This window comes from Oculina patagonica, chromosome 7 (genome assembly GCF_052425735.1).
Source record: "Oculina patagonica isolate OP01 chromosome 7, crgOcupat, whole genome shotgun sequence".
Lineage (NCBI taxonomy): Eukaryota > Metazoa > Cnidaria > Anthozoa > Scleractinia > Oculinidae > Oculina > Oculina patagonica.
In genome coordinates, this window is record NC_135764.1 from 9,276,724 (window position 1) to 9,288,808 (window position 12,085).

General features: G+C 39.1%; 2 protein-coding genes across 2 annotated transcripts; one reads left to right on the forward strand and one right to left on the reverse strand.

The window, feature by feature from the left end:
• Window positions 1–5,869: 5,869 nt before the first annotated feature.
• LOC144659187 (uncharacterized) lies at window positions 5,870–9,092 on the reverse strand. Its single transcript, XM_078519624.1, has 5 exons — window positions 9,009–9,092; window positions 7,934–7,985; window positions 7,251–7,499; window positions 6,610–6,740; window positions 5,870–5,887 (listed from the first exon to the last, which is right to left on the reverse strand). Exons 1-5 carry the CDS (start codon window positions 9,057–9,059, stop codon window positions 5,870–5,872), a joined length of 501 nt encoding a protein of 166 aa, XP_078375750.1. The 5' UTR covers window positions 9,060–9,092.
• A 627-nt stretch (window positions 9,093–9,719) lies between these two features.
• On the forward strand, window positions 9,720–10,469 carry LOC144659188 (uncharacterized). The gene has a single exon (XM_078519625.1). It carries the CDS (start codon window positions 9,720–9,722, stop codon window positions 10,467–10,469), a length of 750 nt encoding a protein of 249 aa, XP_078375751.1.
• Window positions 10,470–12,085: the final 1,616 nt, after the last annotated feature.

The window sequence follows — 12,085 nt, forward strand, 5'->3', positions numbered from 1 at the left end:
CGTGTTGCCGCCGCTGCACTGTTTCAGGCCACAAACCGCTATGTCGTCGAGTGAGTAATCAACTCAACCTCCCACTCACTCGACGACACAGTTTAGGTTTTTTCGACTGTGCGAATTTCGCGCGCGCTCGTCTTGCGCGCGTGTGCCGTTTGCTTTTTGTGTGGCGCAACTTATGTTTAAGCATTGGCATTTCGAACACAACACTGATAACCTGAGTATCAGGAGGATAGGGAAGGAAAGAGGAGAGGAAGACCTGACATAAACGCATTGATTGGGTCATGTAGAACATCCAGATTCTGGATGTGGCGCTGATTGAGTAATTCACAATGGGCCCTGACGTCACACCACCGGAAACAAACATTTCATAACGACGTTTTCTTTGAGCTGATGTCCACGCGAACGAACAGTGAACGAAAAATTCACTCGACGTTATTTCAGTGTATTTACGGAAGGCGACGACTTCAAAACGAGAAGGCGCTCTTCAGTTTTTCCTGGAATTAGACGTAATAGAGGACAGAAATCATGCCTCGAAAGCTGCTTGTGAAACGGAAAGACGTCCTCGGAGTTTTAGCAAAATAAAGGTGACGGGCCTAACACGTCTCCTACGTTTGTGACATTTGTACCCTTGCCGTTCTGTGTTAAATTGGTTTTTAGACGTAATTTGCTTCTTACTTCTTTCTGAAGGGCACTGTTTTATTTGGAGGCATTATGTATTAAATAGAGCCGTAAGATTGTGGCCAAAGAAATGTCTAGAGGTCATTGCATTAGTCTGCGCTGCGTGGTTTCCTGTTTGTTTCACACTTCTTGGCCACATGTTTTGCTAGTTTAGTTTGTTTTTGCTCAATTCTATTTGTAAGATATGCTTTAAACTCTCGAAATTTTCGCCGTGGAAGGAAAAGATATATGTTCCGTGACAACGTTGATTACTTGCATTTTATTGATGCCGGGATCGGCATTAATAAATACTGTTGCAAGATGTATTGTGTCTTATCACTTATATCTTGGTCCGGCTTCGCAAGTGACAACCGGAAATGAATTTGATTGGTTGGCGCTTATCACGCCGTGAGGGGTGAAAAACTTGAATAAAAGCGTCTGTGTCAGTCTTTTCTTTCCTTTCGCGCTTCTACCCTTTTTCCCTTCGCCTTTAGAAAAGCCTGATACTCAGGCTATAACACTGAAGAAGGGCTCAGCCCGAAACATCTGTTTAATTTTTATTTTTTGACACTTAAAAGATATTTTTTCTCAAATTTCTTAACAAAGTAAACAACTGGAAAACAATTTTGTCGCCTTCATATCTATATTTTTTTAATAAATTAAAATTATAACACAATGCTCGGGATCGAGGTTTTCTCTACAGACAAACACGTAAATCACTCTCTAGGTTGACGTTTCATGCGACGTTTTGAACTTACAGCTTTTGCAAATTAGTCAGGTTAGAAAATATTTTTTCAAGTAGGTTTTGAATGCTGTTTTCACGGAACTGTCTGCAAATATATCAACCGGACAGATATGTTTGAGGCTTAGCACTTCTAGTTAATTAAGCATGTCGGCGTGAAAGAATGGACGACTTTACAGAAGGTTCTCAAATAAGATTTTGGGGCCACTTGCTCAGCAAAAAAAGAAAGTCAGAAGCTACCAATGCACGACATCTGAACTTACTTTACTGACAGTCTATACAGTCGTGCAACATGTTATTATTAGGAATCCCTTATAAATTGTATCGTTCCAGGTACAATAAGAATTCAATCAGGTTAAGAAGGAGGTGGATACTTGTAAAATATGGTGACCGGTGAAACCAAGCATCGCCCAAAGCGCTAAAATAGATTAACCGATCAAATTTAACGTTATGGTCTAAAGAAAATATTCAGCCTAGAATTTTAAATGTTGGAAGTTCAAAGGAAGAAGGAGAAGGGGAGAAGATATTTTAACCTGTCCAGTCTCCTTAGCTTGCGCATCTACTATGTTGGAGGACGGTTTCTGGCATTTTAACGGATTGTTATTCCGTTACTACGCACTAGTGTTTGATTTGGATTTCGTTGCAGTTCTTGGCAATTCAATTATAATTAAGTTGTACGATTTAATCCTTGCACATATTTTTATAGCCAGAAAACTAATTTAAGAGTGCTTTTGTATCAGCCATGCCTGCACAACTACAAATATGTAAACATGACTGTTTTTTAATACTTACAGATATTTCAGCTATCTCAATGATGAGAACAAGCCTTCTGGGGGGTACTTAATTTTGTTGGTAGAAAGATGTCTGCAAAAATTGAAAAATGAAATGAAATAAAATAAAATGCAATAAAATGAAATAAAATAAAAGAAATGTCATGCCATGTCATGCCATGTCATGTCATGCCGTGTCGTGTCATGTCATGTCATGTCGTGTCGTGTCGTGTCGTGTCGTGTCGTGTCGTGCCGTGCCGTGCCGTGCCGTGCCGTGCCGTGCCGTGCCGTGCCGTGCCGTGCCGTGCCGTGCCGTGCCGTGCCGTGCCGTGCCGTGCCATGTCATGTCATGTCATGCCATGTCCTGCCATGTTCTGTGCTGTTCTGTTCTGTTCTGCCCTGTCCTGTACAGCCATAGAGTTCTAAGGTAATGATCATGCAATTACGTACATCGGAAGCACGTGAATAACAATATCACTTAGCTGCCAAAAAGCTGGATAAGTACACTTATGAAGCAAGTTTTAGCCTTATAAATATGTATTTTTTTACACAGAGCGAACAACATGGAGATAAACTTACAGTGTTTGTAAATGCGTTAGAGTAGTAAACAATTTTGGAGGTAGATTCTGAATTTTGCTGTATTCCAAGTACCTTTGTAATGGTAAACAGTAAATACTTTTCGAAGCAATAACAATAATACATCTGTCTACTTTGCACGTTATATCTAATACGGTTTGATAAAAAGGAGAATCGAGGGTAAAAATACAATAAAAAGACAAATCATTTTTAATAAATAATGCAATATAATACAAATGTCATTATAATTTGGTATGAACACCTAAATGTGATTAGGAACAGTTTATGAGAATGGCGAATAGTGAATAGAATAGGGGCTGGTATGACTTGACTTGACTTGTACAATTATTTTCGATGATGGTGAGCTTCGCAAGTATGAATAAAGAGTGACCGAAAGGATTTTGGTAACAAAAAGGACGAGTTTGTTGTGTAGAGTCGATATACTGCTAATGGTTTTGGATAGAGCGCGATGTTCATCAAAGCGAACATGAAGTTTTTGTTTGGTCTTCCCGTCGTACATTTTGGCGCCTATAAATATAATAGTGTCATGAATGTGTCGGTTTTCTTAAATACGGATTTATTTGAATGTTACTTACGAACACAGAGTTTATCTCATTGGGTATGGTTACATGAAATGATGGCACGCGGATACCTGAACGCAAGTTCATAAACTGGTATGTACACCAATTAGAGGAAACGTAAAGCCTTTTGAAAGCATACACCACGGACGCTAAGACCGTATGAGATTCTGGGTAGTCAGCATTGGTAACCTAAGTGACGTTCTTTTCTTTAATAATCAATATATCTTCTTCCTTTAAAAGCTTTACGAGCACCATTTATGAAACATGAAACCTAACTTTTTATTATGTTCAGTTTATTTTGTCACCTTCGAAGATTACTTTCTATTCCGATTTCCCGGTAAATATTTGGGTCGCACCGTTTGTGGTTTGTGCTTTTAATGTATCATCGTCTTTTAATTAGGTGTATACATGTCTTAAAATAATGTGGATTATGTATACATTCTCCAACGTTTCTTGAATCGGGTGTATACATGCTTTTAAACACAACTGAACTTATTTGCTGAACTTACAAAATTTGTAAATTTGTCAGGTTCGCAAAAATGTTCTCTTCTAGGTTCGGTATGTTGTTATATTTCAAGTCCCTACAAAAGAGCAAAGTGAATAATTATTTGAAACTCACAGTAAAACAGTTATATCATTAAAGAATCCCGCCCACCCACTTTGCATTGCGCGCCTCAAAAGCATAATCCGCCATTTTGTATGACATCTAGTTTTGGATAATTTCAATATTGTGGTCAACAATCCAAGCGCATCCTCGCGTACACGCTGTGTTCGCTACTTTAACTCCCGTCAAAATCTTTAGTAGTTATCTGTGGTTTATTTCGAGTGTCTATTTTATTGGTTTCTTTCAATTTGTCATTTAAATACTCGTTTGTATGTCGGATGGCATTTCGCGTTCCAAAGCGCGGTCGGCCGAAGACGGAACAAACCAAGAAAATTATTCTGCGGCAATCAACGTTCGACCTCTGGATTCAAAGGAAGGAAAGCCTTGGTATCAAAGGGCTTAGTAATAGCCAGTTTGCCGAAATATTACTTCACCAAAGCCTGGAAGACCTTCGTGAACGGTGCAGATCATACGAAGCAGATGAAGATGAAGTCGTTCCAAGTAAGTTCTGAGCGAAATATTCCTTGTTTAAACCAGTCTACTAAAATATTTCACATCAGTCTAGAGAGCAACAGTAATTAATTTTGTTAGTTTTAAGTTTGTTTTCAAGCCATTTGTCCATTTGTTGACGTTCCTGAACTGGATCTTGTTTTCTTGTGTTGAAATCCTCATATTTTCTCTGCATGTACACAGATACGGTGTCTTAGATCTGTGCCCATATAAGGAACGGATATCAGGAGTCCCCGGATAATAACAACAATAGAGGCGCGCAATGCAAAGTGGGTGGGCGGGATTCTTTAAGAAGGAGTGGATAACCTCCTGACTACCGTACGTCTTTGGCGCTCGCTTCGTCAAGATGTGAGTACAACTAGCTAATTATACCCCTGCGCCGTTCATCAAACTTTGTTTTTTTGACACTAAACTTTGACACTAAGTTTGTGTTCAGTCAGTCTCAGCACGAAAACTGACTGAACACAAACGAGCTTTGAGAAATGGTGATGTCAACAATCACAATGACATTTCTGAACACCATCGACTTACTAACCACAAAATTGACTGGGACTCTGCTGAATGCTTAACCTACAGTGCTAACTATTTCCGACGACTGACTCGGGAAAGCTGGTACACAAACTTAGAGTAGACGACTATCAAAAGATGTCAACAACTACCAGCACCTTACAAACGACTTTTTCATGACGTTAACGGAAACGACAAACGAACTGCCAACAGAACGACCTAATTTGACTAACAATAGACCGATCGAAACTGACCAATTACTGATGACAAACTTTACACCAGTCTTACAGCCAATAACATTATGGCTCAACTGACCAATCATTTTCAACGGACCAGACTTATAACATCATCGACTGATAACAACTTTTTACCTGAAGATGACTTCCGCTCAGGTTGTCGAAACGTCAGTCACCAACAACAGTTCTTCTCAGAACTACTTTCACCAGGACGATCAAACTATTCGACCTACTCATACTCCTGGGTTCAAACCCCGTACTTTATTACTAAGCTATGTATTGGTAAGCTGAATAATCTGCACGTTCAATTTTAACTGGCATTTTTTTTTTTTTTTGCGCTAGGTAATTCTTATTAAAGTACAGTTGTTAGAAATGTCTATTAAAGTAATAGGTACGGGAAAACCAAGTTCATTCGTCGTTTTTAATACACTGGGTTGGAGTTATTTCCCAACCTCTAATCTTGAACTGGCATTTAAAATCGGGTCCCTTTCCTGTTATGCTACCATTTTCGTTAAATTTAAAAAAGAAAATGCATTAAAAATAAATAAAAATAAAATGTAAGAATACAATGATGGATGGATCTTGGTATACAAAAGGAGTTTTGATAGAAATTACAGGAAATTTCTACCTACAGCGACCGTAGGTTTGGGAAGTTGGAAAATATGTCATCAGGAACACTAGAAACGTTTTTAAGCAATGGTAAATATCTGCAAAAAAAATAGAATTGAAAGCAGAAAAGACCTTTAATCGGTTTTTCGTTAGTAAGTAAACAGATTGATATGTTTTTTTTTCTTCAATTAATTTCCTTATATAAGAAAACTCTCTACGTAACCAATTTCAATGTTCTTGATCGGGATTTTTTCACCTTCATCCCATCTGAACATAACAACCTTGCTAGCGTCTGTACCATAGTAGTCGTAACACCATACACGCCGCTCCCCCGCCCCCCCGGGGTGGGGACTCCCTATAATGGCCTATACGGGGAGGCGCCGCCCGAAAGGTGTACCTTTTTCAGGCTTCAGGTATAGAAAAGGGTAAAGATTTCACAAGTTTAGGTATATGAAAGGGTATGGAAATCTGTCATTTAGGTTTTTGAAAGGGCCTTCAATTAAATATTTCGAACCGATGCAATTTACGGCTGTATTATTTCAAGTTATTAAGCCCTACTTAAAAATGACAAGAAAACGTCATGTTTTAACTCTATACCATAAATTTCAGGTATATGAAAGGGGTACCTTTTTTCATTAAAAGGTATACGAAAGGTGTACAATTTCTGGCAAAATGGTATATAAAAGGGTAAGGGGTAAGAGCTCGGGGCGGAGCTTCCCCGTACAAAACTTTTTTGGGTACTACCCCCCCCCCCCCCCCCCCTCGGATACTCGCACACTAAACGGAACATGAACATAATGAATAAACAAAAGGAAAACACCATCGACGATCCGTACAGAATTTCAGTAATCGTTGATGCGCATTTGATAATGTCCGCAGGTAATGCGCCGTAGCAAGAAAGGGAATTTCCGCTGTTGTAGCCATACCAATATGAACATGGAGACCCACAACCTAAAAATAATAAAAGAAGGCATATAAAAGAAGACAGCTGAACCGAAGAAGTGTGCTATTGGCGATCCGTCAATAGATAGGTTTTGCAGTAATTCTTCTTTAGTACCCTGGAGATCCGTTTTGTAGGCCTAATTGATACATTTCAACTTACAAAACAATCAAAACCAATACCGAAGTCGCTGTAAAGTACATAGTTATTCAGTCAGTCAGTCAGTCAGTCAGTCAGTCAGTCAGTCAGTCAGTCAGTCAGTCAGTCAGTCAGTCAATCAGTCAGTCAGTCAGTCAGTCAGTCAGTCAGTCAATCAATCAGTCAATCAATCAGTCAGTCAATTGGTTCGTTGCTTGATTTGAATTGAGAAAAACGTAGCAGCGGTGGAGTTAAGGGATCAAACTTAAGAAAATTAGACCCAACTACTTAATATCAATACCAAAACTACCAGTTCGATAAAAAAAAAAAGAAAAAAGAAAAATAAGCAGAAACTGTGGTATTCGTGGTGAAATTGGACGTACCGGTTGTTAAAATGACTGAGAACTTCTTCTGGTCAATTCCGTACTTGTTGGTAGCCACACAAATGTAGTTTGCGTCCTTCGTTAAGCGAATGTTTGGAGTGCTTGTTGTGGTCACCAGTATTTTATTTTTTCTCTTTTTCTTTCTTATTATTGCTGTGTATATAGGAGGAGTTCCAGTTGCTGAAAACGACAGTACATAATCTGGCAATGCTCGTACAATGGTAGCTGGCAACATAACCTTGGGTGGAACTGTAATATAAAATAAGTTGAATTTACTGAAACTTATGTAGTTTTCTTCGAAGCCTTTATTTGCCCCATAACGCAACGTTAACGTTATACACAAGTATTTGCAATTTATTACTCCAAGATAAGAGGGGGACGATGAAAAAACAAAACAAAACAAAACAAAAAATAACAAAAAAGGTTAGTGACTAATCATTTCTCACGTCTTTCCTATTTTATAATGCCCAACTGATAGCCAGGAGGAAGTAAACGCGAAATTAAGGCTTACCAGTTATATCCCTTTTCCATTATCACAGGCACGACGTGTTTTTTCCTTCCCCTAACGCATCATCACGTGATCACGTGACACGTCATTAGATAATTTTCTTAAAAATTAATAAATCGACATGCCTAACCCTAATCAACAGCCTGGATCAAACGCATTCACTCGTAGAACTCACCTTTATTGGAAAGGGCTCCGTCATTTCCAGTCCACATTAAAATGAACAAGAACTTCAAGCAGTTTGTAACCGTGCGGTTAATGTTTGATCACCTCTTTCAGTTCTTTGGCTGAAAAGGCACGGCGCCCAACAGTGAAAAATCTTAAGAAAAGCAGTCACTTGAGAAACACACAACTCATGTTTGCGTGAGTCACGGAGTGTGCGTGACATGAATTTCCTTCACCGCGTCATCTCTTGCTTTATACCACATGCCTGGCCGGATGAATTCTGCTTACGCATGCAAATATTTATTTTGTTCCGAATGTTCAATAAAATAAACCCAAACCAGTTCATGAATGGCATTGAAAAGAAGTCCATTTCGCGCCAAAATAAAGAGTAGACTAAGTCCATCCCGTCGTATTTCTCCGTTTAGCGTCGTCCGACGATCTTTTGAAAGTATAAATAGAGCAAACCTGACTGCGTGATTCAGAAGGTAATTCCCCTAGCGCGATGACGTGTATTCCGTGCCTTGACACATTCTTGCTAAGCTTGCAATTTTCGTTTCGATTCCCACTGAAAATAAACTCAAAACAAAAATTGGAATATTTTCCAATATTCGGCATGTTCCGGGTAAATTGTACGACTTGTACTCGCTCCGAGCCAAACGCCTGAGTAACACAAAAATAAATATTTCACACAAACAGAGCGCAGAGTATTCGTAAATATTTTTAAAATAGGTGAATGTTTATTTATAGCTACAGGCGAGCGATCGCGTGGCATAGGTCTAACGTAGTACAAGTTTTAAATAGCTTGGACGTCCAAGCGGTCTTTGGTTTCTCTTTGTGATTATTCAGTCTTTTCTTCTGGTAAAACACTCAAATGACACAAAAACATACATTTCCGTCTAAATAGAGAGCAGAGTGTTCATGTTAAACGAGTGATCGCTAGTAAACATCAAAACTTGCGTGACCGTGACCAAGGTGCCGACTGGGCCGCGTGGGTCTGGAACGATTTACCGACAAAAAAATAAAAACGACAAAAAACGAAAAAAAAACGCCGGCCAGATTATGAACCGGCTTCGCACGGTTAAAAATACAAACAGCATTGCTGTGCTGCAAATTATTTGCCTTTTCATGATAACAAGCATCCTCTCACTTTCACTACGGAAATACTATCCCTGTAATTTAACATAATTTTGAATATAAAAAAGGGTAAAATTCTGCCACGGGTACAATTTTTGCCCAAATCGGGGGTTAGCAAAGACATCACAAGAAACAACAGCAGCAAGCACCTTGAAGATCATATTACTTAAGACGTGCCCACGTATTCACTGTGCGAATGTTCACCTCAAAATCGTGCTCAACAGATACGTCAGTTTTACTTTGCTGAAATGATAAGGTCTCGTTAAATTGTATTCGGAACAGTTAAATTCTCAACTAATCTTTTATTTATTTTCTTTCAGGAAAATTAAAAACCAACACCATGTAATTTGCGTCACAAGAGAAAAGGAAAGCGGAATCATTAAAAAGTCATGCAAAAAAGGTACCGCGTTTTTTGTTTACACGGGGATTGCTTTATTTAAAGAAAGAGAGAAAAAAGCTAATTCGATATCTCCAGTGTGTCTAATTAAAGCGTAGAACTGGTCCCATTTACATAACTATTTCCGTAACCAAGTTTGTATTGACACCCTTGTTTTTAGGTCGAGGTCCATATTTTTTTGTCGTGAAATAAACTAAGATAAAAATGGAATAGCATAAAACGAACTAAAAGCACCAGTTCGTGTGATATTGTACTCAACGCTCTTGACATGGCCGAGAACGTGACTGAGAAGCTGGATTGTATTATGAAGAGCCTTGAAAAGCTTTCCCTTATCGAAAGTCGTTTGGATAGCATGGCTTCTACGATGGCGAATATCGAGTCCACTCTCAGCAGGCTTGACGCCGATGTAACGGTACTTAAAGACGATGCGGAGAAGAGAGATAAAAAGATTAGCGAAGTCGAAACATCGATTAATTATACGGAGGAGGATGTCGCCGATCTGCAGAAGGACTTGCACGATCACAAAGCCCAGCTTGATAAGTGTAAGAAAGATCTTCTGTACTTGGAAGCATACAGTAGAAGAGAAAATGTTAAAATTTTTGGAGTTCCTGAGAATACAACCGATGAGAAGGCTTCTGAGCCCGAAGACACCAAAAACATCGTTTTCAACTTCCTAGAAAATGAGCTACAAATTGAGAATCCACGTGGCAAATATGAATTTCAGAGAGTTCATCGCTTGGGCAAACCAAATAGCACCTTATCAAGACCTATTATCATACGGTTTCTAAGGTATACCGATAAGGAAGACGTCATGAGAGCTGCCCGAATAAAATTAAAGGACAAGGACTTTTTTATGTACGACGACATACCAAAAGATCTCTACGACCTTCGTAAACAACAACAGAAAAAGTTCAAGCAGGCGCGGGACAAAGGCTTTAGAGTACACTTTAGCAAGGCCCACCCAGATCAACTGTTCGTGAACGGAAAATTTCTGCCACCTGACCAACCCTTGGAATGAACATGTGTCTTCTATAACTGACTATATTTATTTTTCTACTGGAAACTTTAATGCGCTATTTACTAAAGCTTGGAACTCTTACTACAGTGACACTAATTTAAATTCAGCTACTACATTATAATTTCTATGTCCAATCTGACACCCTGCCAAATTATGTAAATCTAAGTGGTGTTACTTTTGAATTTATCTATGTGTTGAATATGTAAATCTTAGCGGTACCTTTTGTTGATGGAGTTGAATTCCGTAACTCCTGGAGCAACACCTGGAGGGTAGGCATGCCCATACAACTAGTTGGTAAGTACAGATATGCTTTTATGTTCTTTTGTTTTCTCTGATTTTTTTGACTTTTTCATTCACGCCTTTTTCAGTAGTATGCTTGTCTATTTGTATGTGTGTAATTTCTCCAGATGCTTAATTTTTCTTGAAATACCCATTAACTCCTTTTCATGGCTTTCACTCGTTTATTGTTTTATGGCCTGCCTTTCAATGGATCCAATTGAGATTCATGGCTAATTACAATTTTAACCTATTGTCTCTAAATGCTCGAGGGATTCGCGACAATTTCAAAAGAAAATCTATTTTTACATGGGCCAAACAGCACAATGCCGATATAGTTTTTTTACAAGAAACCTACAGTACTCCAGAAATTGAAAATGAATGGAAATTTCAGTGGCAAGGTAAAATGATGTTTGCTCACGGTACCAATCATGGCAGAGGCGTGTTAATTCTATTCAATAGCGAGCTTCATTTCGAAATTAAAGGTGAGCATATTGACACCGAAGGCAGATATATCGTTGTCGAAGCAACCATCCAAGATTCTCCATTCCTGTTGGTAAACTTATATGCACCCACTAAAAGTCGCGAGCAATGTAAATCTTTCGACGACGTTAAATCCGTGTTGGATGAGCTGGATGTAGATCCAGACTGCCAGATCATTATCGGAGGCGATTTCAATACCCACCTGAATCCCACGCTGGACAATCTCGGGGGTAGAATTGAGACGAAACCTTCGGTGCGAAAGATTGAAGAACTAATGACGGCTTATGATCTAATTGATATTTGGCGCATACACCACCCCGATAAAAAGAACTTTACATGGACTCAGAAAAGGCCGTTTATTAGGCGACGGCTGGACTACTGGCTCATAAGTAGAGCAACTCAAGACGATGTATCTAAAACTGAGATTATTCCTGCTATCAAGTCAGACCACTCAGCAGTTACTCTGCTTCTTAACAGTCTGGACAAACAACCTCATGGTCCGTCCTACTGGAGATTCAACTCAAGTTTATTAGAAGATTCCTCCTACGTTGAACGTATCACCTTAAAATATTCTGAATGGCTTGAGGAATTTAAAGAAGTTGTTGACAAACGAGTTCTGTGGGACTTAGTTAAATATAGGATTAGAGCTTTTACTATCAAATACAGCAAAGAAAAAGCGAAAGAGCGCAGAGAACGCCTGGCTGAAGCGGAAAAGAAGGTAAAGAAACACGAATCGATCTGTAACAACGACCCCTCACAAAACAATGTAAACGACCTTGAAGCTGCAAAACACGAATATGAGCTTCTCCATGACTATGTCGTGCGCGGCTACATTGTGCGGTCTAGAATCAATTGGT